The sequence below is a fragment of the Rhinolophus ferrumequinum genome, chromosome 17 (genome assembly GCF_004115265.2).
Source record: "Rhinolophus ferrumequinum isolate MPI-CBG mRhiFer1 chromosome 17, mRhiFer1_v1.p, whole genome shotgun sequence".
NCBI classification, from domain to species: domain Eukaryota; kingdom Metazoa; phylum Chordata; class Mammalia; order Chiroptera; family Rhinolophidae; genus Rhinolophus; species Rhinolophus ferrumequinum.
Window position 1 is genome coordinate 6460001 of NC_046300.1, and position 26918 is coordinate 6486918.

General features: G+C 43.2%; 2 protein-coding genes across 8 annotated transcripts in view; both read right to left on the minus strand.

Moving 5' to 3' along the window:
- The window catches only part of RBM5 (RNA binding motif protein 5), a 23185-nt gene extending 15256 nt beyond the window's left edge, over window positions 1-7929 (minus strand). The window contains exons 1-5 of the mRNA XM_033132063.1: window positions 7825-7929; window positions 6383-6452; window positions 4571-4736; window positions 3631-3786; window positions 1-15 (exon numbers count right to left, since the gene is read on the minus strand). The exon at window positions 1-15 is cut by the window's left edge and continues 55 nt beyond it. Coding sequence (XP_032987954.1) covers window positions 1-15; window positions 3631-3786; window positions 4571-4736; window positions 6383-6399 — 354 coding nt within the window. The 5' untranslated portion in view covers window positions 6400-6452; window positions 7825-7929. The remainder of the gene's footprint in view (window positions 16-3630; window positions 3787-4570; window positions 4737-6382; window positions 6453-7824) is intronic.
- A 5338-nt stretch (window positions 7930-13267) lies between these two features.
- Window positions 13268-26918, minus strand: part of RBM6 (RNA binding motif protein 6) — a 93376-nt gene continuing 79725 nt past the window's right edge. For all 7 annotated transcript variants that reach the window (XM_033132064.1, XM_033132067.1, XM_033132065.1 and 4 more), the window contains 12 exons: window positions 26187-26347; window positions 25230-25327; window positions 24261-24303; window positions 24036-24117; window positions 23729-23814; window positions 23039-23185; window positions 21396-21491; window positions 20038-20298; window positions 17707-17781; window positions 16905-17002; window positions 14260-14389; window positions 13268-13511 (listed from right to left, as the gene is read on the minus strand). In XM_033132064.1, the coding sequence (XP_032987955.1) occupies window positions 13386-13511; window positions 14260-14389; window positions 16905-17002; window positions 17707-17781; window positions 20038-20298; window positions 21396-21491; window positions 23039-23185; window positions 23729-23814; window positions 24036-24117; window positions 24261-24303; window positions 25230-25327; window positions 26187-26347 (1403 nt within the window). In that variant the 3' untranslated portion in view covers window positions 13268-13385. The remainder of the gene's footprint in view (window positions 13512-14259; window positions 14390-16904; window positions 17003-17706; window positions 17782-20037; window positions 20299-21395; window positions 21492-23038; window positions 23186-23728; window positions 23815-24035; window positions 24118-24260; window positions 24304-25229; window positions 25328-26186; window positions 26348-26918) is intronic.

Sequence of the window (26918 nt, forward strand, 5' to 3'; positions counted from 1 at the left end):
CATCATTTCTCGAATCTGCAGAGTTTTACACATTTATAGTAAACGCTTCAGCCACCAAACTATTCCACACCAAAGAAAGTTCAAGAACATGGAATTACATCAACTGCTTAATTAGCCAAGTTTATAACTTCCATCACCCAAATGCAATTATTCTAAAAATGAAATAAAAGGAACACTTCTCACAGAAATCAATGTATTATTGCGGTCCTGGAGACATTCTTTGTATATGCTGCCTGACAATTTCCCTCAGGGACAATTATTTATGTTATGATACACAGTCTTGCTCATGGTATGCTGTCCCTCAAGCCTTCCTCCTCCATCCTAATCTCGCTGTCCTTTGTTCTAAAGGACTAGAGAGAAAATGAGATTTAAAAGAGGCACAGGATGTGTCGCTGTCCTCTAAAGCACGTGATCAAGAATCAATAGCCAAAAAATGAGAAACTCCCCTTAAGATAAACATTTCTGCACATCTTAAGTTAAAAAGAATTTTCTTACATTTACTTTAATGGTGAAAAAACAAAGGTCAGACATTGTTAGGCTCCTAATAAATCAAAATAAACATTAACTGGGCCTAGAAGAAACAATTCTGGCTGTTACGTTTATTATTGATGTTAGACCAAGACCTGAGTGCAAAAGACAATTATAAAAATAAAAAATACATTAGTCTCTATCAATCATACCAGGAAGCAATACTCCCGGGGGGGGGGAGGAGGGAGACAAAAACACAAGGCCTAATTTGTGAAACAGAGATTCTCAGTGGCTCCAATTTTCCATAACTATGTGCAAAGGCTGTAGGATTACATAGCGGATCCCTGTTACTTGTGGATTCCATATCTGTAAATTTGCCTACTCACTAAATTTGTAACTCCAAGCCAATACTTGCAGTGCTGTCACGCGCATGTGCAAAGCAGTGAAGAATCTGAGTCACCCAATGCACATGTTTTTGGCTGAGGCAATGTCTTGCCTTGGTTTAGCTTTCATACTGTCAACAAGTGGCCTTTTCAGTCTACTTAGTGCCAACTTTTTCACATTTTTGTACTTTTTGTTGGTGATTTCTCTATTTAAATGACTCTCCAAGTGTAGTAGTATACACTGTTCCTAAGTGTAAGAAGACCATAATGGCCCTTACAGGGAAAACACATATATTAGCTTCATTCAGGTACGAATTATAGTGCTGTTGGCCATGACTTCAATGCTAACAAATCAACAATATAAATAGGCAACTCTCAATAGAAATACACAAAAAATGGGTTATGTATTGATCTGTTAATGAAAATATTGTGACCAAAGGCTCACAGGAACCTAACTTTGTATTTTCCCTAGGAGCAATGGTTCAGTATGCAGTGACTTTATAAACAGGAACTACTACAAATAAGGAAAATTGACAGTACACGTACTTATTTTTTTCACAGAATATGAGAAGTGCTACACTGAGCTTGACACAACCATGTGACTCAGGCTCAAGCTTGTAGAACAGTAACTAAAAAAGTTAGTCACCAGAACAAGAGTTACTTTAAAAACAGCGACATAGTAACATATATAGCAACACAGCAACTAAAGACGGTTACTCTGAGAATTTCACATGTAAGTGGTGGGGCCAAACTAAAAAGGCAAATAATAATGTACGTGATAAACTGAAGTTCAGGAGAAGATTAAATACTTTAATTTTAAAATGTTTTAGTTCTCAATAAGCCAATTTTCTAATAATACTGCACAGTATTTGGGAACCTCAGAAATTCTACTCTGAAAACCAGCCTTCTATGGTAGGGACTTCTGTTTCCCTGAAGCCTAAAACATACAAGCATTACAATCTGGTTCCAGTACCAGCAGGTAGGCCCCCAAGTGTCAGCCCAGGCACTGCTCTCCCCACGCCACCCACTTCCTCTGTGAGCTTCTAGGGCCACAGGCCTGACAGACTCCTCAAGAGGACAATCTGATCAACGAGTAAATGCTCCTGAATTGTATCCTGCAGAATTTCTTGCGTCCCCCATTCCACATGCTCATTGCCCCCCTGCCTGAGCTCAGCCCTGCCTTTGCTATCTATCCTGCACAGCTTTTGCTACTAGGCAAAACCCTTAGTAACTTTCTTTTCTACTTAGCTGTGCTTTCAAAGACTCCAGCCCCTGGCCACGACAGCACTTTCCCATCCACCTCTCTCCTACCAAAAGCCTTTGACCTCAGTCAAATCAAGCTGGTTGCAAGGCCTTACCTAGATTCAGTATCTTTCTATTCCCAGGTCTAGTCATATAATCCCCTGCCTGGAGGGCCAGTTCATCACACCTTTCCCCCAGTTCTCCACCAGACCAAAATATTTCTATCCCTCAAGAATCAGCTCAACTAGTCTCTTCATGGAGAACTTCCTTACCCTCCACAAGTGACAAGCTCCCTTGAAGCTTTCAGAGTCGTTCTGCAGGACCTCTGTCAACAGGCCATCTTCCAGTACCGGGCCCCTTCTGCTCTGCACTGTCCCTCTCACCTGCTGACTACTAGCTACTCATCCATGACCTTTCCTGAGGCAGGATCCACGGCTCTGTATCACTGTAGCATCTAACATAGCACACGGCATAGCAGGTGTGCAGTGGACCACAAATTATATAATAACCCACCATTAATTCTAACATCTCATCTCACATTTGTCACTTCCAGTATTTAGAAGACAAAAACTGTGTGAATCCAATACTTAGTTTCAGCTTTGTCTAAAATTCACTAATCGTTAGTGAGACTATTACTTTGAATACTCCAATACAATAGATATGAGGACAATGCTACGCATTTACATTTTTAAAAAACGGACTTCAAAATCTCATTCATTTCACCAGCACTGGCTGAGCAGTTTCCTGCATTCAAGCACTGGGGACACAGAGATGACCAGTTCACATGGAAGCCTGTTTTCAGAGATCTATGGTCTTACGGGGGAAATGAGATGTGCACGTTGACAGCCACAGTGTAAGTGCTACATGACTGTCACGGATACAGTGCTTTGGGAGGAGAATAAGGAAGAAATTAGACCTGGTCGATCAGGAAAGCCTTTACATAAAGTAGCTTTCAAGGAGAAAGAAGCACATTAATAGAATGACAGACCTGTCTAAAGTGGCCCACAGGGGAAGTAAGTGGTAGATATGCCTGGAAGGAATGGGTAAGGGCCACAGATGCCACTGGACATCGGGCAATGCCCAGTACACCAATGCCCCAGTTGGCCAGTCTGAGGAGTGGGGAGTCAGGTAATGGCCCTCCTTTTCAACAGGCTTCTCAGATGTTTCAAATGGACAGTATAACTTTCATCAAAGGGTGGCCAGATTATAAAGTGTTTTTACTGATATATACATGTTCACCAAATAAGTAACCAATTCAATAAAAATGTACTAACTACCTTCTAAGGGATAGTGAAGAAACAAGACTGGCTCCTTGTAGTTAAAGAACTTCTAAAAACTCCACATTGAGCTTTAAAGCCTAAACATAAATGGTAATTTACCTCCGAGCCAAGTTGAGAGAACTCGACCTTAAAGAGAGAAATATATTTCACCAGCTGAGATATTAACTTGAGATAAAACAATAGCACGAGAAAATAATGGGAGGAGCTCAAAGGTCACTGTGCCTACTAGACTGCTTGTCAGAACCGTTTCCCCTTACATCGCTCTCCGTGATGGTGATGGGAAGGCCGCGCAGCATGATGGTCTTGCTCTCCCGCTCATCACTGATGTCATGCCTATAGTCATGCTCGCCATAGTCACCATCTGAATGGTAGCCATCTTCAGATCGATCACTGTTCCTTCTTTCACGTTCTCTCTGATTGACAATAAACAACATTACAATTAAAATCATACTGTGTTTATACCCTTTGATCCAGGCCTGCCATTCCTAGGAATTTATCTTTGGGAACAAGAGAGATGATTCAAGAATTCCATGATGATGCCCACTGCAGTGTTTTCTAAAACAGCAAAAAACAAAACAAATAAACAAAAACACCCCCCAATCTGTCAACATTTAGTTCAGAAAGAATGGTTTAACAACTCCCTGTACAATATACCACACGCAATAAACTACCATTTCCTATTATAATACGAAGATTATGTGCACGGAAAAAGTGGAAAAAGAAAACCAGTGTAAAATTATATGGCCAGCACAATTATTTCTAAGCAAAGCTATGTATGCATGTGGAAAGGAATGTGAAAAAAGCTATGCTAAGATGACTGAAACTATAACTTTTGGAAACACCACCTCAGGCACAGGGCTGGTATATTATTACGCCTGATTGTTTCATCTTTAAAATAATAACATCTACCTTATAGGGTTGTAGTGAGACCTAAGTAAGTTTATATGAGTGAAGTGTTCAAGAGTGCCTGGTGCATGGTGAGCCCTATGTAAACCCTGGCCAATATGTCTATTACTATAAGGCTAAGTTTGTCTTTGAGGGTCAACTCAATAGATTTCCGAATAGAGCGTTTGATATAACATTCAAGAGGAGCGATTTCCACACTGGGTATACTTATTTCACTTCAAGAATCCTGGAGGGTTTATGCATATAATTCATACTTCTAACAACTCCATAAAACAGCTGCTGGTCACTCACCTCTGGACTGTCATAGTCTCGGTAGTCGTCGTATCTATCACCCCGCCGATCATCACTAGATCTTTTGTAATCTGAGTCCCTCCGCCTGCTTCTGGATTCACGCTCATCACGGTCATCCCTGTCTATGATGGAACCATATCTTCCACTACGCTCTGTTCTACTCACTCTGCCAAGGGAAATAATTTTCATTTACTCTAAACTAAATCACATTTTGTATCTTTAGAGAACATGGTTGAAAACACCGCACTTTAAAAAAAGAAAAAACACACCCCACAGCTCAGTTTATAAGATACCCAAATAGTTTAATGTATCCCTTAAAATTTATCACCAAATTCCACTTCACAAAGACAACCACTGGGAAAACATCCACATCCCTAAATGCAAAAGTAATTTTTAGGAATTCATGCTAAATCTGAAAATACAGATATCGAATATTTGGGTGTAATGTTTTTGAGAAAGGGTCAGGTTGCCCAAGTTTCTCCTGCATTTTCCCAAGTCTGTGGCCTACATATCACCCCATTCATCCCTGATTCAGATCTTAGTGATCAAAGGTAAGAAGAAAGCAATTATTAGCATTTCACCCAATTTCAAAGGAGAATAAATCTTGACTCATCCACTCCCAAGGGTATTACACTACTTAGAAATGGACCAACAACCTGGATGAGTTAAATAAGTCTTTTCTTCCCCACCAGGCAGTTAACAAAAGTAGTTCATTTATTAGACATAACTAGCACCATCAGAAAACATTATTTCCTATAACATCTGGTTTATTTTTAGTTATGAGCAGCACTGGGCTCCACAGGAAAATCTAAAAAAAAGAGGCTTACAGCCATTTAACCACAGATATACATAAATCTTTCATAAATTCTTTAGCAGGTTCCTAAAACTACTATATAAGGACAAGACAAAGGAAAGGTTTTTATTAGGATCTCATTTAGAGTACATAAATTTAATAAAAAGAAACGAATGAAAATAAGTAGTCTCAGACTATTTCATGATGTTAAGTATGAGGATGAGAGACCCTAAAAGGGTAAATGTTAATTTAATAAGTTACTTGGAACTACAGACTGCTGACACAGAATTAAATAATGACATCATGTGACATGAATATTTCCTGAGTCTCTCTGGGCCATCAATTTGATCCATCACTGGGACTGGCCTCAATACTAAGGGGGCAGGTGATTGAATAAGCAAAGGTTGTGTGTTTAAATCATATGGGTTGAGTGGGAGAAACCATAGATGATAGAGCTGGCAAATGCTCTCATCTTTACTTTCTACTAATCCTTTAGCAGTTTTTCTATATGTAACCCATGATCCAGAACTTTTCGGCTCTATAAATCTGGATCACCTTACTATGTAGGGGACAATAACAAGAAGTGGCACTCAATGATTGCTTACTACTACAGCCAGGTACTGTGCAAAGTGCCAGAATGTATGATCTGGCTTCTGCATAGGCGGGTATCCACACTGGGAACCCTCAGCGACGCACTCCACCCTGCCCTTCTTTGCCTAATTCTCACTTACCTTCCAGGCTTCATCTTAGAGAATACTTCCTCCAGGAAGCTTTCCTGGCCAATATATACGCTTGCTATTAAACAGCACTCTCATCTTCCTTTCTCGCAGCACAGTTCACATAGTACTTCAATTTTCTCACTAAACTGCATGCTTGTGAGAACAAAGACCATGAAGGTGCTCATAGCAACGCCTGGCATAAAGACACTCAAGTACTGATTTGATAAGCAAATAATTTTAACAAAATTGTTCAGTCCCCACTAAAATGTTGAGATCAAAGGCATGTAAAGTAGAACTTACCTTTTGTCTGAACCCATTGTCTTACTGAAGATCTAACACACTGCTCCAAAAGGTTCAAATTTTGTTTTCTCTAGGAAACAAGAGAGATTATCGGTTGCTACAAATCTGAGATCATTTAAGTCAATCATTCTATAAGCTGGGACACTAGTGAGGCTGGAATTTCATCAAAGCCAAAGCAGTGATTACCTAAGTGGGGGACGGAGGTGGGGACCAACTGTCAACATTAAAATCATGCTAATGTTTTGTGAACAATAAGCAAAGCAAGAAGTGGAAGAACACTTTAAAATATCAGATTTTATATTCAATAACAAACCCATAAAAGGATGCAAGCAGAAGATTCCTTCCCTGCTCCTATTTTAAGATTTTAAAGCAAAAAGGACAGATCTGCAACCAGCTCCCATGTTTTGCATCAAAGAAACTCCAATGGGGTAGATGACGGTTAAAACATGAATCAAAGTGTCTTTTTTAATACAAGGAGCAACATGAAATTCAAAAATTTCTGATGAATAAAATTTAAACCTTTTAGAAGCCGGGGTGCTGAGCTGACTGAAATCTCCATTTATAACGCAACGGCTGATCCAAAGCTATTTCAGTCAGGCAAGACCAAATCTCCACACGAGTTAGTTCCTTGGTAACAATAACCACCATGTCTTGAGCCAGTCCTGACCACCACAGGCCCCCGAGGCAGCCAGGCTGGCCCCGCAGCGCCCCGGCGGTGAGAAAACATCACACACACACAACTAGAACGCGTTCGATGCTGGCGAGGTCCGAGAAACTAGTTACAGCCTGTTCCCTGGCGCCTGTTCCAGAGCAGGCACCCAACGAACATTTGCTGAATTAATAAATGGAAGAGAATCATCTGGGAGAAACAAGGCCCTGGGCGGAATCGCTGATGCCGCCCCTCGTCTCTTGGGCAGTGCCCGGACCCACCTCCGTGGAGTGTCGCGGCGGAGATGGCGGCGCCACGGCCTGCCCAACAGACTCCCGTGTCCGACTTTCCCTTCCTCCCTGCACACGCCTCGCCCGCCCCCGAAAAGGGTCCCAGCCCGCATATCAACCTTCACCAAACAGCCTTCCGGAGAGGGAGGATTAGGTGCAGCTGCGGGGTGATGATAGCTAGAAACTGCCGGGGCGCCCCTGAAGAGTACCCGAGGGACAGGCGACGGTTCCACGCTCAGTTGGGCTGAGTCGGAAACGCGTCCCGGCAGGGACACATTCAGAGCCCGAAGGAAGCGAGCCTGGGGTTGGGCGGGAGGACGCCCCCTGAAAGCTGACACCGTTGGCGGCGAAGAGGGGCGCGGCCCTCCAACACCTCGGGTAGTTTAGCCCCTCAAGATCCGGCTGGGTCTGATGGGCCGCCGCCCTCGACTGACAGGAAGGCTCCACAGGGCCTGCCTCAACAGCAAGAACTGCCAGTCATTGCGGCCGGCCGCCGCACTTACCCTCAGGAGGAACCGAAGTAGTAGAAGTAGCGGTTTTGTGCCCCAGAATATCCAACAGGGTACCGCCGCTTCACAAAATGGCGCCTCCGTCGACGGCCGTCTCCTACCCACAGTACCTCGCGCCTATCCCCTCCCCCCCCAACCCGCCTCCTGAGGAGGCGTCCAATCTGCGAAGGTGCCTGACTGCGCAAGGGCTGCTGGGAAATGTGGTCGCTAGGGCAGCCTGTCACTACGCCCGGTGTTAATTCCCTGCGTATTTCCCTTTATTTCAAACCACCGCGGAGTTGCCAAGCCTTTTGCAGACCCGAATTAGAGTTCTTGTCTTTACTCGGCATAGTAATTCTTTGCCCTTGCTAAAAGTGCCTTAGAGAGTATACAGTTTGCTTTCAATGACCCGATGTAAAACACCCGCTTAATCCGGCTTTAGGAGAAGGAATGTTAGTTGATTGCTTGTTGAATTATCAACCGCTGGATTATTGGGCTACATACTTTACAAATATCTATTTTTATCTTCATAACGTATAAGACGGTGATTAAACCCATTTTGCAGGTAAGGAAATTGAGGTTTATGGAAACTAAGAGAATTCTTGAGGGCAGGTCTTCACAGTATCATTCCATTGATATACTCTAGTCCAGGGGTGTCCAAACTTTTTTTAACGTTTTTTCACCAAGGGCCACATGCGGTAAAATACACAAACAGCCGGGCGCTCACTCGAGGTGAAGTACTATTGCCTCACCTGGATTATTTAAGTAAACTAAATGTATTTTTGGAATTTGCTGCAGGCCAATTAAAAATGGATTGTGGGCTGCAGTTGGCCCGCGGGCCGCAGTTTGGACACCCCTGCATTTAGTCTAAGGCAAGGGCTTAGGAAAATCAGTTTTCAGGGTTAATTTAACAGTTACTTGGACGTCTAGTAGCAGCACAAAGTTAACACAGCAAAAACCCAAACTTGTCTCCTTCACAACCTTCCCCAGCTCATAACCTTGGAGTAATCCGTGACTTTTTTCCTCGAGCCCAGTCTGTCAGCAAATCCTTGACTCTACTTTCAAAATATTTCTAGGATCTGACCACTTCGAGCCGCCACTGTTGTCCACCTAGTCATAGCCGTCACCACAGTCTTTGTTTTATAGAGACAGGTCACACAGAGCTAATAGTGGTGGACTGGTAAATGAACTAGTAAGTTAGATTTCAGAGTCCATGCCCTCAACCACTAGGATATAAACGCCATACGGGCAAGAACTTTTGTTTAGTTCACTGCTATATCCCAGTGCTTCCACTGGTGCCTGGCACATGGTATGCACTCAGTATATATTTGTTGAATGAACAAATGAATCCACTACCAGAGTTAACATTTGTAATAAAGTATAACATTTGAGGCAGAAAGAAGCAGGAATCCTTGGGTGATTCTGAGAGATGTTTTGGACTTTGGCCAGTGAGATGGTGGTATTCCTAGGCATCGATTTAGCATAACTTGCCCCCCTGGCATTATTGATAAATGTAGTTTTAGTGGAACTGAGTTTTCGGGTCACATATACAGATTGAAAAATAGACCATGAGAAGGCAGAGGAAGATAATCAGTTATGGAAAACCACACCCACATTACTCTCTTTTAGATAAGAAACCTTTCAAAAATTAGTGGAAGGGTGTCAGTGAGGAAATTGCAAACCAGAAGCTTCAAATAAATCTTTTTCCTGGAAGCATCTTTAAACATGTTCTAACTATGGCTATCCTACATCAAAGGCAGTAAATGACTGACACTGGAAACTCTTTGGGTACTTAAACCTGGCAATAGATGGAAAGGTAGAAATCTCTGGATTTTGGAATAACAGGTAACTTATTTCTGTTCTCTCCATCTCTGCAACTCCCCATCTACCTACCTACCTACCTAGGTCTGTTTGGCTGCTATAACAAAATACCACAGACTGGGTAGCTTATAGGCAACAAAAATTTCTCAGTTCCAGAGGCTAGGAAATCCAAGATCAAGATGCCAGCATGGTTGGAAGAGGGCCCTCTTTCAGGTTGCAGATCTCTCTTGTATCCGCAAATGGTAGAAGGGTCTATGGAGCTTTGTGGGATCTCTTTGATAAGAGCACTGATCCTATTTATGACAGCTCCATCCCTATGACCGAATCACTTCCCAAACACCTCACCTGACAGCATCACCTCTGGGGGCTAGGATTTCAACGTATGAATTTGGGGAGAGGGGGGACACAAACATTCAGACCATAGCAATATACTCGTACACACACACACACACACACACACACACACACACAGAGGGTGCCAAAAAATGTAAACACATTTTAAGAAAGAAAAAAACTATATTAAAATTGTAACTCAATATAAACAAATGAATACAAGTGATGTATATACACCCTTTTCATATATATGTGTATGTAAGTGCGTGTGACAATATTCCAACTTATGGGGGAATATCTATATCTATAGATATATAGATATTATATATATGTAAAACTTTTATCATCAGAAAAAAGCAAATGTATGCAATCCACAGAAGGCACTCAAATATTTAATTAAACGTAAAAGTGAAAGAGATGGGGTCATTCCAACCCTACAATGGATGATGCAGGTGCCAAGAATCCAGAACCTGTGAGACTTAATGGCCATTAGCAGTTAACTGCCTTCTTCCCAGAGCAGTTCAACAAGCATTTCTGAGAATCCCTTTGGTGTTGCTGGGCTGGGCTCCACACCGGCCACAAAAGCTGTGTGGCTGGTTGTAAAAGGTACAAAATCATTCTTTTTTTTTTTAAGATTTTATTGGGGAAGGGAAACAGAACTTTGTTGGGTAACAGTGTGCACTTCCAGGACTCCTCTCCAAGTCAAATTGCCGTCCTTTCAATCTTAGTTGTGGAGGGTGCCCTGTTCAGCTTCAAGTTGTCCTTTCAGTCTTAGTTGTGGAGGGCGCAGCTCAGCTCCAGGTCCAGTTGCTGTTGCTAGTTGCAGGGGGCGCTGCCCACCACCCCTTGCGGGACTCGAGGAGTTGAATGGGGAAGCTTGTGGTTGAGAGCCCACTGGCCCATGTGGGAATCGAACCAGCAGCCTTCGGAGTTAGGAGCACGGAGCTCCAACCGCCTGAGCCACTGGGCCGGCCCTACAAAATCATTCTTGAAGGAGGTGCCTAGAAAAAAAGATGGTTTCCATTCAGAGGTTGCTGATCTTCTTTGTAGACATTGCCCTTTTGAGCTCCAGAGCTGTGCCCCCAAAGGCCTGTTTGACAGCTGACGTGGGTCTGGAAAAGTATAAATCCCCAGCTAAGTAAGGAAAGCCAACAGTGAGTTGTCTTTTGTTTTAAATAAAGCCACATATGTTCAATATAGACTAAAGGATAACTTAAGATTGACTTTCCTACTTCTCTGATGTGAAAAAAAAAAGAGAGAGAAAAGTTCTTTTAACGAAGTAAACATCTTAGGTCTCTCCGCGGCCCCCTTAATCTTCCACCACTTGGCAAAAGGAAAAAACAGTTCATGCTTTGATCCCAGGCTGGAAACCACTGCTCTAGAATAAAAAGTAAAAATGATTTATGTGAAAACTCTTGCTTATGCCAAGAAACGAAAATAATTCCTTTTGTCAAGATGGGCTTTGATGAACTGAAAGATGCAATCAAAATTTAATTGAACAAGTATTTTCTATATACCTATGAGCTCAGCCTTATTCTCTCATTTATTGACTGCCTACAGTGTTAGGTCCTGTGCCAGGCACCAGGTGTGTAATAGTGAAGAAAATTAGCCAAGATCCCTGCCCTTATGCAGCTGGCATTCTGATCAGAGGCCTCAAGGAACTTTCCAGGGACATCATAAGGTGGCACATTTTCCACACCCATTTCTATTTTCATCAGTCCCGTAAGGTACTGTTTTTAAAAGGTATTAAATACTTTAGACCTTATTTCGAACAAAAAAAATCTCCATTAAAGTAGCGAAATAAAACTAGAAAACAAAACTAGGCAATAGCCTGAACCAGCCTGAGGTCTGAGGTCTTCAGGGAAGATGCTGCTGCCACCAAATGACAATCAAGTCCATGTCGGATCGTCCCAACGGCTTGCTGTACTCCCCCCGCAAGGCACTCGTCATGTCAGCAAGTGCTCAATGTCCCTCTTCCTCATTGGACTGAGTCCCATGGGCACAGAGATGCACACTGCTCTTGCTATGAGCCCAAGTGACAAGAAGAGCAGGCTCTCAAAACATTCATAGAATGACCACTTAATAACCTGATGGAGCTTCTGCTGGGCAGCCAATAGCCTGGGTCAACTAAGGGCCTTCACTAGTGAAGCATTTGATGTGTCCCACAGCTCATTCTAGGCCCAACAGGGTGACACAGAGCTAGTAGGAAAACGTGGTCTTGCCGGCTCAGGACAAACTTGGATCATCTTCCAAAGTGTTTTGAGACCTACTCAGTGAAGGTTAGACAGACAGTACTAAGATACTAGATGTACGTGCAGAGCATCAGACCAGAAGGGCTCTTGGAGTGCATGTCTGGTGCTGAAAGATTCAAATGGGCCACCTTCTGTAATGCTGCATTCGTGGTAGCAACGCCCAGGACGTGGGGATCTCGATCCCTAAGCCAATGTGCTCCTGATGTTTTCTCTCTTGGAGGGGTAAAAACTTAAAGATTCAGAGAAAGGGACTATTATGTCTGGACACAGCATGACAATTTAAATTCACATTTATCATGCCTGTTGCTGGAAATGTTTTCTCCTTGGTGTATGCCCACCTTCCCTTACATTTCCTACCCCTCACTCCCTATCCCCTCTAAAATGCCAATCCCCACCCCACCCCTTCTTTTCACAGAGCCCTCCTTGGTCCTGCCCGATGCATCCAGACTCTGCCATTAGACCAGGGGTTGGCAAACCATAACCTATAGGCCAAATATGGCCTGCAACCTGTTTTTGTAAATAAAGTTTTATTGGAACAGAGCTACAATCACTTGTTTATGTATTACTGCCTATGGCTGCTTTCTCCCTACAACAGAGTTGTAGTTGCAACGGAGATTATCTGACCTGTAAAGCCTAAAATATTGACTCTGGCTCCTTAGCATTGAGTACCCAGCAGGCACTCAGAAAAGAGTTTTCACAAATGGCAACCCCTCCAACAAAGGGAAAGTCAGAAGAGGGCTTTCAAAGGTCATCAGAGTAATAAACTAATATATGGAAATAATTCAGCCTTGGCAGCTAGCGAAGAAATAGAAACAAACAATGAAATGCTATTTTTACTAATTGATTAGGAAAATAATTTTTAAAAATCTGACAGTCTTCACACAGGCTAGAGTTCAAAGGTCACTGCCATCCATCAGGCTGACAGCAGGTTGTGCTTCGGGGCTCACTGCGTACTCTTCACTCCGCATCATCTCAAATGGGCCCACATCAAGCCACTCTCCCACCAATAGCTCCCCCCATTTATGGGAGAAAAATTTAACAATGTAAAAAACTCACATTGAAAAAAAGTTTATTTAAAAAAGTTCTAGCAGCAAGAACAGTAACAAAACAAAAGGAGAGACGGACAAACAAAACAAGGAGGTTGTGTCCTATGGGACTTGTCTCCATTCCTTAATCGAGTTCTTTATACCGAGCAAACATGACTCTTCGCACAGCGTCTCGGTAAGTCTCATTGGACTGTCTCTTGCTGGTTCTTCCTGGAGCCCCTACATTGGGCCCCCTCATCCGGCCTTCAGTCTGTAAAACAAAGGCAAACAGTGAAGTGAGCTGTATGAATTAAATTAGCCTCAAGGCTGGTCTTTGACTACAAGCATTTCCGGATCAATAAGGAGCAGGATATAGGGAGAATTTTTTAGATGTTTAATAAACAAATACCCAAGATTAATAAGGAGGGTGGTGACACCATAATTTCAGGATACAGGATTTAACACCAGAAATATGAGAAGCCAATCTCCTGTAGTTGGCAATTTCAAAGGGGGGCTAAGCGAACAGAAAATGTGCAGTGTTTCCTCTTGTCACCTTCTCTCTCTTCTCTTCCTGAAAACTGAGGGGCAAGGCCCTTTCTGGGAACGAGGACTAACTTCATGCTCCTGAAATTTTAGCCATCAAAGACCTCTGATGACAATCCCTCTCAGAGATTCCTTTGTACTTTTTATTGCTGGGTCCCTGGATCTTTTCACCAAATGATTCTTTAGTCTCAAACTGCCTAATTCCCACAATGCCTCACCTCTTACTCCATGTAAGAATAAGATGAGCCCCATTACAATTTCTCTCTCCCCTTCCCACCACCAACTAAACTGCAAAGGGCCAGCACGCCCAGCTATAACCCCGTAATCGGGACCGATGGGCTCTTAGCTCTCATGTCCTCAGCCAGTAGTGGAGAAAGCCAGCTGAAAGGCAGGGACATAGCCTTGGGCCACAGAATGAGAGGAAGTTAAGTATATTCCAGGCTCATGACACCCCAACAAGAAAGAAGCCATTTCACCTCTTCCGCTGAAGCCAATCCAGGATGGCCATATCCGAGGCCTGCCCCCTTCCTCCAGCCAGTGGCCTGTTGAACACAGCCTCCTTTGCTGCTATTGTCGATACCTTCTTTACCAACAGGTTTACGATCACTGCGAAAGTAAAATATACATAGATGCCGTCACTTTCAAAGTGACCCATTTGTGAGCCTAATAAAAACCTGTCTTCTTGATTCAGATTTGCCTCTTCTTATGTACATTAAATGATATCTTTGAGTGCCTGCTATCTACGCAACAGGTTCTGTCCTGGGGAATACAGAGATGACCAAGACCTGACCCTGTTCACGTGGAAGGATGTGAGAAGGATAATACGTCAACAGATGCTTACAGCACATTGAATAGCTCAGCTATGGATGTGGCACCAGTAGATATCTGCAGTGGAAATGCAGCAGAGGGAACACAAACTCTGAAGGAGCATCAGCCAAAATGACAGGAATTCCAAGACGGGGTGCATCTGAACTGGGTCTTGACAAATGAGGAGTTTGTGAGCTAGAAAAAAGTCAAGAGAGGAGAAGAAGACACAAGCAAGAAGTGAAAGAATCCGAAGAGGAGCGGTAGGAATTGACAGAAGGCGGCTTGGGCCAGACTGTAAATACTTGAATATCATGCTAAGTCATGACTCAGGACTTCATCCTTCAGGGAAAACAAAACAACAACAACAACAACAACAAAACAAAACCCTGAAACCGAGGCCTCCCTCTAGGGAAGGTCTACCTCTCCAAAAGGACGAGTTTTAGGAGAGTTCTGTTTAAAAAGGTCATTTTGGTGGTAGGGTAGAGAATGGACAGAAGATCGAAGAGAAAAGATTGAGATAAAGGAGTCCATTTTGGAGGTGAGTTAGAAAGGGAGGCAAGGCTTACTTAGGGATGTGGCCACTGACAATACAGGGGAATCGAGGAGGAAGACGGGGTCACAACAGGTAGACCATGTGCAGTGATGTTATTCCTCTGCAGTAGGAATACAGCAGGTTTAACAGGACTGCACTATAACATGGAATACAATCTTGAGTCATCGTGTAGTGTGAGAAGCCCGAGAGGTGTCCATGAAGACATGCCCAGGAGATAAATGGAAAGAGTGATTTCAAGCTCAGAAAACAGAACTGACTTAGGATGGAGCCATAGGACTTGTTAGCCTGTTAGTGGTGGCTGAGGCTTTGGGTACCTTAGACAGTCAGGTCAAGAGGGTAGAGCAGCAAGAATAAAGGAGCACTGAGGGCAGAGTCCTGGAGAGGATCAAGAATTATCCAGACAAGGAAGAGGAGCAGGAGAGAAACCTAAAGAGGAGGAGAGCCAGTGGACTGTGTTGTGAAGGGCACGGAGGATAGTGGCTCCTTCTGTACAAACCTCACGTAACTCAGAGCTAAGATGTCCTCCTTCCTCATGGCTGACTCCTACACCTTGGCCTAGTCCACAGAGAATGACCCGACGAGATGCTACATTGAGTAAGTGGTCTCACCTTAGCACTTCTTAAAAATGCAAATAGAACAATCGAGAATAAAAAGTATCAGTTCCACACAGTAAGGAAGTATTTTTCATGAAGATTTCAGTCTCACACATACACACGATTACTGGGCCATGATTCAGAAATAACCTCTTATTGTGGGCTTTGAGCAAAGAAGTTGAAATGCCAGAGCCCCAGCCCCATCTGGCCTCCTCAGGGGCCTTTCTCCACCGTCATCGCCCTCTTCCCCACAGGCATAAACTACCCTGGCTTCTAGTTCTTTCGCTAACCAACAGAGATCTGCTCAAGTCTAATGAGATCAATACCTGCTTATAAACATTTTATAAGCTCCCACTGCCCTAAGACAAAGACCTAGCATGGCATTCAAGGAGCATGAACTTCATGAACTGGCCTCTGTCTGCTGAGCCAGCCTCATCTCCTGTCACTCAGCCCCGCACCCCTAGTGTTTAGCCCCATCAAGCTTAGAACTTCCCAAATGCACTATGGCCTCTCTCTTTCATCCATGGTGTATTCGGTTCCCTCCAATTGAAATGCCCTCCCCTTCTCCACAGCATTTCTGTGTCTGTCCTATGAGACAGTCACCTAAGCCTTCCTTATTGTGTGTTCAGACAAAGATAATATGTCTGTCCACCTGAGTAGCCTTGCACTTGGTGCAGCATCTGTACACAGTGGGTTATCGACAAACTCTTTATCTCTGGGCTCATGACGTGGGGACTAACTCACTGGAAACAAGCACAGGAAGCCAGAGATCAAATATCTCTATCAGCAGCCAACCACTTACTCAGCACCTATATGTAACCTATGTGAAGGTTCTCTAGAGAAAAAGCTAGAGTGTGACATGCTTATCATACCCATAAGAAAGTACAGCATGAGTGACAGGAGAGAAAGGGTTTCCAACCATGGCCACTCTAGCCCTGGCTTTGAGCAGCTAAGCAGCCTGCCAAGCTTCCATGCAAACATACATATTCCCTGTATAAAGACAGGTGGTCAAAAGGCTGGGGTGAACCTCACGCTCAAGGAGTTCAGACAGAACCTACTTCCGATAACCTCGCCTCCTTGAGGCAGAAAACAGCAGCACAGTTGGAGAAAGGGATGGTTTCATCATTAGGTCTTGAGGCCTAGACTGAATCAAGAATTCCGAGCTTACCTGTCAGTTTCCCTGGAGTATTTAATTCGTTTCCTTTCTGGAGAGTCTGAAGATTGGAGCTTTTCTCTGCGATCATTTCCTCTTTCTTTAAACCTTCCCTGTTGATAAGCAGAACAGATCTGAGATTTCCATCTGAGGGCCAGAGGAGTGTGGAAGCTCTACTTTATTCCTGATATTTCTTCTAATGTGAAGGGAGTTCAACTGGTAACTCCTGGAATCTATCGCTCCTTGACACTCTTCTTGAAAAAGCAGTGGCTTCTCCGACCAGTTAATTTGGGAAGAATAAGCTGGTAAGTTTAGCTCAGCTGTCTGTTCCTCTTCTGAAGAGGAAGAGATCTCCAATAGGCCTTCACAGGCAGATTCCTAACCATTGCACAAGACCTGCCCTGGGCCAGTGAAGCCTGAGGCTGGGTAGGTGATTTGCCTAATTGTGTGGTCTAGGTGGCAAGTCCATTTGGCTCTCACAGGAAGTTACTTCCAGCCTTTAAGCAATAAAAGATGTTATGTCAGCATCCCTATCCAACACTCCTTCATTGATTTTAAAAGCTGGGCAGGAAAGATGAGTGCTGTTTATTTGATCTACCCGGAGACACTCAGCACCACCTTTTAAAAAAGCATCAACTTTATTAAGGTCTAACTTATAAACAATAAAATGCATCTGTTTTAATGTCGTTTGACGAATTTTGAGAAATGTACACACTGTTTTTTAGAGCCTCTTCGTCCTCTGTCTTCGGTACAGCCTACAAATTCTACACTAGAAAGCAGAGTGGGGTTCTGGCAGCAACAGGTCCCCAAAGCTTACCTCCCGTTCTCTCCTCTCCAGATAGGCCAGTTCCTGCTCAGACTGTTTTATCTTCCGGTGGATTTCCAGGTTTTGCTGAAAAGAGAAGGAGTTCTATGAATATACCATATTTTGCCAGGTATAATGTGCTCCTGTGTATAATGCGCACCCATGTTTTTGGCCCAAACTTTCAGGGGGAAAAAAATCTTTCATTTTAATTCAAATTTTTATTGGTATACATTTAGGTACTTGTTACATTTAGGTAGCTGCTTTTTGTATTATAAAGGAATTTTAGCATTTATTTTTAATATATTATGGTACAAGAAATTTTATGTACCAGTAACAAATTTACAGTATTTATGCATCATAGAAGGCCAAGAACTCTTCGTTGTTCCAAGTTGGTTGTAAGTTCAATAAAACCAATGACTGTATTCCAGGGTATTATTTTGCATACAGATAATCGTTATTGATTTTCTAGAGTTACACTTTTAATTCATAAACATAAATAGAAGAATTAAAAACATTTATGTAGATACAGAATTAGTACTACCCATGTATAACACGCATCCTTATTTCTCCCTCACAAATCTGGGCCAAAAAGTGCGCATCATATACAGCAAAATACGGTAGATCTCATAAAAATGGTTCTAGAAATGCCTCCAGGCCTTTCCCCATAGTTGTTTCAGGACAGAAGCTCCTTCCACTGACCCAGTCTCCTAAGTGATCATAAGACCCAGCAAGCAACAATCCCTAACTGGTCTTACTTTAGGCTCAGCAATCACACAGATTAGTTACGTGGAGTGGCCCAAGGGAACTGCATTCTACTTCTATCCAAAATGTAAAAGACACCAATTTGATTTATATCTCTTTACCTGAGATAAAAATTATGGGAAAGGAGAATTCGAGCACACCAGTGAAGAAAACCAAATGCCCACAGGCTCAGCCTACTACCACCACCACCGACTCTCCTCAGACACTATTCACGCTTCCAAGCCCCCAGAACCCCAAGGTTCTGAAAGAGCAGACTGCTCTGAGAGTTACATACTTTTCACGCACAGCCCCACTCCACAATGCCCTCAGGACTACGTAAGAAATATGGTGGGCAGAGCAGCTCTTGTGCATAGAGGGGGCTCTCGGCCCTGACACCACAAGGAAAGGGGCTACATCTGCTTTCCATGGCCCCAGAGCCAGTTCAGTTGGTGGATCTACCAGACCTCTAGTTCCTCTTTCCTAACAACTGCTTTTTATCTCTTTAGCCATTTATTAGCATTTTCATCAGAGAGCTGAAATTCAAAGGTGTCAGTATGATGACTCGGGATTTCAAAAAGATGGAAGGGACTTAGGAGGTAGTGTGTTGTAGGGATTGTCAGAAGGAGCTTCTCAGAATCCCAGAAGCTTTGCAGAGCCTCCATGGGCAGTTGGGAAGCTTTCAGCCACATAAGACTGGGTTTGGTACTGAGAGAAAGTTGAAAGCCAATCCCCTCCCCTGCTCTTGCAGCATCTGCTAGAGAAGGAGTGTGAAATAAATCATTCTAGAACAGGAGGCCACCTAGGGGCTTTATTTGTCCAGAATCTGGCTCCTTGGCCAGTACATATAATTGGGAAGAATGCAAGGCCGGACCGGTTAAAATGTATGTCAATTTAACACCCCAATAATAGCTGCCGTGCCATGGTTTACAGCAGAAACTCACTATGTGAAGAGATGGCAGAATGTGACCCACCTTTGGGGAAAACTGTCAGAGTTAGACAAAACCAGGTGAAGCCACCAGGGATTAAAGAAGAGAAGGGGCTGATATGAGGTCCAATTGTGAGGTTAGTGACAGAGCTAAGATGAGACACCCAGCAAATGAGTTTCCTAGTCCATGACCTCTTCTCCGGTTGTCAGCACTGGCGCCATGGTTGGTGCCTCAGCTACGCTGTTCGCCTTGGATCTACACACTGGAGATTTTTTTTTATTTTTTTAAACATTTATTTTTTAAGTGTGTTTTTCCAGGACCCATCAGCTCCAAGTCAAGTAGCTGTTTCAACCTAGTTGTGGAGGGCACAGCTCACAGTGGCCCATGTGGGGATCCAATGGGCAACCCTGTTGTTAGGAGCACCGCGCTCTAACCAACTGAGCTAACTGGCCACCCCCGCACTGGAGTTTTTTGAAGGTGGGCACAGCTTTCATACATAGCAACTCATGAACAAAAGGTGGAGGAGCAATGCATTCTTGAATTGGATTGATTTAATTATGGGAACTGGGGCTGAAACAGGCTGCGGGAGGACAGCATGAGCTTTTTTATTCCCTGAAATGCTCGGCGATGGTTAAGAGTCAGAAGTGTGAAAGGTTGGGGCCCCTTCCCCTAATACCTTGTGCAGGTCTGAGAGCTGCTGGTGTTTGATCAGAACCTCTTTATTGGGAAACTGCCTTCTACAGAGCAGACAAGCCAGTTTATTCCAGTCAGTGAGCTTGTCTTCTTCGGTCTCCTTCTTGGTCAGCTCCTCCCGCTGCTGGGGCTGCGCTGGGCGGGGCTGTGGAGGAGGGGGCTGCTCCTCCTCCTCTTCCTCCTCGTAGTCACTGTCCCCTCCATACTCACCCAGGAGGCCGATCAGTGGATTCACCACCTTAGGCTGGAAGGAGAAGGCCAGGAATTAACACCAAACTCAACTTATACCGGGGGGTCTGTTTTCTGGATATTCTGCTCTGGGCATCTCGTTTCTTCTTTTAGTTTGAATACTGAACCGGGTCCAAAATAGGCTCACTGACCACACTGTTCATTTTCCAGATACAGGCAACATGGTTAGAGCTTGACTTTTCACCTTGCTCACTGACACAAGCAGAAAAGTTCTCTTGAAAGTTGACTTGAGCAACAGAACGGAGAAGACCAGGAAGAGAAAGGGGAACTGACTTAGGACATCGGAAGCGTTACAGAGTTACAAGTTACAAAGAGGAAGGGATCGCAACCATCTCCAAGTCACTGTAACCTGCAGAAAAGCAAATTCTACTAAGGCTATAGTAAGCCCCAGAGCAAAAGGGGGATTAGGAAGTAGACTAACAGCAAGTGAAGGATAAGCACTCAGGTAGACAGCTCCAGCTCCTGAGTAAGGGAAAGGCAGAGGCGTGGTTAGCATGGATGTGTTACAGTGAACTGAATTAATAATGTGGAAGCAGGCAGAGTATTTATCAGTAGCTTATAGGAAACTGTTACACAATGATGCATGGACACCGGCCGATGATCAATCAAAATTAAACAATAAAGCATGGTTACTATTGTTATACACTGATATTTAATCAGAATCACTTGTGATTAGATTGAGACTATCACTTTAAGGCATCTGAAAAAACGGGCACCAATGTTAGCACTGTTCACTCTGGCCAGGAACTCCACATCTAAGAGATCTTACGCAGTGCCAAAGACAGGAAGCATCCGGCCAGGAAAATGGGCTTTCTTGGTCATTTAGAAGGGAAGAATTAACAAGACCAAGATTATAACTTAAAAAGGGCCACACATTCCCTGGTCTGGTGGGAACGGCACAGGTTAGAGGGAAGGAGGACAGATAGCTGTCTCTGATTCTCCATTTATATTCCTATTAGCAGACAGGAAAAGCGTCCTTGCTTGTGAGACACAGAGCTGAAGGACCAAGACCCAAGTGAGGCACCAGCCTTTGAAATTCCTTTCCCATTTGGACCAGCCCCAGCCCTCCCCAGGGCAGCAGCTTAGCCTTACTGGTGGAGGACTCTCTTCCTTCTTCACAGTGGGAGGCAGTGGCTTCTTAAAGACATCTTCTGGGGGTGCTGTCCCCTCACTGGCATTTTCCTGAAACTGATCAAATCCAAGGTAATTCTCATGTAATACTCATAAACGTTAGGCTAAGAGTTAACCCTGTTGAAATTAGTCTGATTTTCCAAACCTCCTGTGGACAAAAAAAGGGGTTCTATGGAAGTAACCTCACGGGGTGATCTGATTATAAATTCCTAAATGGGCAGCTCATGGTAGGTAGTCTCACCCCAGGCATGTAACTTCTTCAGAGAAAGGTTTTAAGCCAGCCCTGTCCATTGTTAGTTCTTGTGCATCTAGGTTAGCACACCTTTTAAATGCCAGAAGTAATACCCCTCTAAGGGGATATTAACTCACAAGAAAGTATAATCTTGTTAATTATCCTGTAATCCAACCTCTGCCTTGCTTTCCCCCATCTCCATGTAATCTTCCTTAATTCCCTCCTTAATTTCAAAAGCATAAAAGAAGCTGCAAAACTGTCATTCTCTGGAGCATTTGTTATCTTGCTCCCTGGCATGTTGTCAGTTTGGCTCAAATGAACTCTTAATAAAAATTCTCTATAGGTTTGGGTGTTCCTTACATTGATATTCCTAATTTGTGAAATATCTGCAATGTTGCTATGATTTCAAAAATGAAAAACCTTTAAACACAAAACCTTAAACATTAGTATACATTGAGTGATTACGATGTCAGGAACCAGGTAAGACATTTATATGCATTACCTTCAGCTTTTACTACAATCCTCTAGTCATTAATATCCTCATTCTAGAAATGATTGGGAATATGGTTAGAAAAAAATAAGTAGTGCAAGAAGAATCCAAATATTAAGCCAAGGTGATGCTAAAGTCTAAGTTCTCAGCCTCTCCCTCTTTCTCTCTAAAGAAGTATCAGCATTAGATGGAAAAAAATAAAAAGACCAGTTATGAATTGAACTGAAATCATTCATCCATTTTCCCTAATGTATAACTGGTGTCAGGATAAATCAATATAATTCTTTGGAAAACAATTTGATTTTATATCAGGAGATGTAAAAATATTCATCAGCTTTGATTCTGAAATTTTATCCCAAGGAAATAATTTAAAAGCAGAAATATAATAAAATGCTAAATGCTGTATATTATGACAGCATAAAATTAGAAAGAAGAGACAAACAATGCAGGAATGAAGAAAACAAGGGTACACTTTTACTGTGAATTTTTACCAGGCAGGTATTAAAATAATAATTAAAAAAATATTATAGAAACATGGAAAAAATACTTATGATCGAACATAAAGTTAATAAAGAAAAGGAAATGGTATCGGCTGCTAAAATAACACCCACAGAACTGTGCATACAGACAGAGTCAAGCACTGAAAAGGAAAGGCAGGAAAGTAAAACTGTGGAGCTGAGGGCCTGGGGTTTTAGCAGAGTCACTAGGTTCTACCACCCAGTTTTTGCATTTGTAAAGGAGAGTGACCTGGGGCTGTTAAGAGGCAAGGGGATTGCCTGCTTAGCGACTTTACATCTCAAAGCTGATCTCTGCCTGCTGAAGATTCCTTTATTTTAATCTGCAATTACGTGGTGAAAGAGAGCAGCTCACAAGTCCTCTCACCCTCATCACCCCTCGGTCTTTTTTCTCCTTGCCATCTTTTTTAGACGTTTCTTTCTTGCTACTTGACTTTGCTTGACTGGTGGGCTTCTTTTCCTTGATCTCTTCTTCCTCGGGTGACCCAGGGTCCTGGGGCACATAGACTTCTTGCTGCAATACAGTGGGAAACAGTTAAGTTTACGGAATGTTCCACTTCCCCCCTAATTCCAGGCCTGAGGAGCACAGTTCCCTTCTGGGGGAAAGAACAGCTCTCTCACCCCCAAGCCTGAGACCCTTCAAACAACCTAAAAACCTACTCCAGGGGCCAGGACACAGCCAGACCACTCACTGTCCCTTTTTCCAAGAGCAGCACTGTTCTTACCTGTAATGCCACAAGGCATTGATTTTTCCACACAGGCAACAGTTAATATAAAAGTCATCATCTTTAAAATCCACCTGAATAAATATAACTCAATATAAGATCTGGACTTTTTAAAACACCAGACTAGACATGAGGTACAGTCGAAGTAGCTGCCTGTATGCCATTCATGCCAAACTGAATGGAGAAATATTCAGTTTCCATAGATTTAAACTTTTCCTCTTTTCATGTAATTAGCAACCAAAGAATTCAGGGGATAAAATGTTCAAAGTAACAAATTATAGTTTCTTTCCTTAAAAGGCTCACTGACAAGTTAAACAAAGCCAAAAACTCACCTGGGTGTTGGGGTCATAATAGGTTCCCGCCAAGGGGTCATAATAGTAGCCAGTAGCAGAATCATATATGTAGCAGTCAGAGGATGCTAGAGGGGATAAAATCAGCGCCAGTGTTAATCCCTGTCCCCTGAAGCCCCAGAATGATGAGGCTGGCCAAGCCACACAGGTGCAGAACCTGTAGGTGGCGTGCTCTCTGAATGAACATCCCCAATCAACAGCAGCTCTGGTTAACTTTGTGACCACAAAGGTTTCAATTAATGAGCAGTCGAGCCAAAAAGAACAGTAAAATAAAACAAAGGGCACTCACACTGTTGTTCTTGTCGATTGGTATCTGAAGACCAGTCTGAATTTCTGCCACCGCCCCTTCTATCTCGGAAATATTTTTTACCCTATCACAGAAAGGCAAGTTACACTTCTGGAACTTCTGAAAGCCACTAACCTTATTAACAGTCACCCACTGGAGAGAATTCAAGATCACTCTTTTAGTCACTTGAGGAGTGTAGGACCGCACTCCCCGACTGCTGCAGCCTACCTGATAGTAGTGCATGTGGTCAGAATGGTCCCCCGAGTCATTTCTGCAACAAACAAGACAACATGTCATGTGCCTGCTACCAAAAGACACTTGAAAAGTGAATAACCCTACAGACTGGCCAAGAAACTCTCTTTTCCCCTTTTTGCAAGGAAAGAAACAACCCCAATAGTAAGCAGGTCTGGGGGTGCAGACCCCGAGGGGAGGAGCAGTGGGACTTCTACAAAGCCATCTGCTGGAACAAAACAGCAACTGAGTTGAGGGTGCAAGTGCCGACCATCCCCACCCTGTAAGCCTGCTTCTCTGATGCAGCCATTTCCCAGGTACCACTCCTGGGCCAAGAGGAGTGAAGGAGTAAAGAGAAATTAGGTTTCCCAGTGCTATGGCGCTATGAACAAGGTCAGGGGAGTGGAAGTCAGGGCAGCACTTTCTTAGGATTCCAAGGGACAAGGCTGTATCAAGATTTGTCTACACACCCAAGACTATATCATCATTTGGGACCCAAATGTACCACGCAGTCAAGAAGGAAAGGACTCAAGTATTTAGTACTACTACTTAAGGGGAAAAAAAAATCTAGTGTCAGAAGAAGGCAAGCTTCAGAAAAAGAAAACATATATACACGTATCTGAAGCAACCCATACTGGGAAGTCATTACATCTTACTACCGTGTTTCCCTGAAAATAAGACCGGGTCTTATTATTAATTTTTGCTCCAAAAGATACATTAGGGCATATTTTCAGGGGATGTCTTATTTTTTCATGTACAACAATCTACATTTATTCAAATACAGTCATGTCATCTTCTTCTGGAACATCGTCATAACGCACTAAATGCGTCCGTCTGGCTGACGATCTTAAGTGGGGCTTATTTTCGGGGAAACACGGTACCTCCGTCTCTTCCGCCAGGAAGAGGAATTTCCTCCCAAAACCCTGAATGGAGGCAGCACAAAGGAACCCCACCCCTCTGCCTTACCTTCGTTTTCCAGTGGCCAGGTTTACAGCTACCATCTTCCCATCAATGCTAAATGGTGGATCAAGGTTCTGCAAGATCTTCACTACACGAAGAGCTTCCTGGGGAACCAAAGACACATGTGAACCCAAAGAGAGAAAAGTCCATGTCCTCTGAAAGAGAACTGAACAAGAATTTTCCTTCTCAAAAGAAAAATTTACTAGACATTATGTTCTGGTAGTAACTGTAACAGGAAGAGCACACTGGCAAAAACAGGCAACTCTTAATAAGGGTTGATCAGAATAGTTTTTTTATTTTGTTAAGTACGCCTTTTTCTGAATTACACAGATTTAAGGTTTGCTTCAGAAGAGAAGACTGGACAATCAACTCAGATTCACGATTTTGTTTTTTGTTTTTGGTCAGTTTCTGGTATAAATTTTAGAAATTCAAATCCCCTTCTTTTAGGCTGCAACCATCTTCGCATCAGATCCAGTTTACAAAGTTCCTTGTGATTTTTGAGCATGAAATCTAAGAAATACCAATGATTTTCATTATATCTTCATGTTACTTCCATAGAAAAGCGCCCCACAACTAAAACTTCAAGCTGTAAGAATCTATTAAAGCAACCAAAGGCCGCCTGTGGTTGGACAAAACAACTTTGAGAAATCAGAAAATTCACTAAACTGTTGCAAGTTTCAGTAGTCAAATTCTTCACAAGTGACTAAGTTCTCCCTCTATTTTAATTGGAAATTGTAAATGCCACAAAACAAAAGTGGATCTGGAAAACCCCTCAGAGTTCTAAGTTTCAAGGGCAGTCACTTCACCTGAATGAGCATGAAGCCCAAAGGAAAGAACAAGAGGGGTTGTTATGGTACCAGGTGGCACATGAGAATTCCAGTGATAAAAAAGAAGTCCTTCGGACCTTCTTGAGGTTTCTATGGGCAGCCGTCCCGAGGCCACTTCAAGGTGGGGGAAACTCACTGCGTGAGAGTCGAGGTCAATGAAGCCATAGGTGTGGCCCATGGGGCCAGTTCTGTTCTTGATGATCCGGACGTTGGCAGTGGTAAGGTGGACATAGGGCTCCAGCACTTCCACGATCACTTCAGGTGGCGTGGAACGATAGATGCGTTTGAGCATGATTGCTGAACAAATCAAGCACGCATGCAGAAAAGCAAGGAAAGAGAGAGAAAGGTTAATTTTTGAAGTCCTCAGAGCCTGACTGTCCCTTTTTTGCTGCAGATAACTGCGGAAGCTACTTGCTCTGGCAAAGCTGGGTCTATAACAAAATGCTAGTCAAATAAAGACTTCGATATGGTGATGGAAGGAGAACTGAATCTGGGTAGTGAACACACAATGTGATATATAAAGATGATGTATAACTGAATTGTACACTTGAAACCTATGTAATTTTACTAACCATTGTCACCCCAATCAATTTCTATTTTAAATAAATATGTAAATAAATAAATACTTCATATTTTTCTTCACCAATACTCGGAAATCGAAAACTATGCTTCTGCTACATTTGAATAGCACCTTGCTATTTGGAGGATGAGGATTCCTTCCACGAGTGCAGCAAGGCCGGCAGAAAGCAGAAGCCTCCGCGATCAGGCCGAGCAGTTTTACTAGGGTGTGAGAAGCAGCTGGTCCCTACCCACAACACAAGCCATCTATTCCCCAACTGAGGTGGTCGCAGTCTGGCACAGGCCTTGA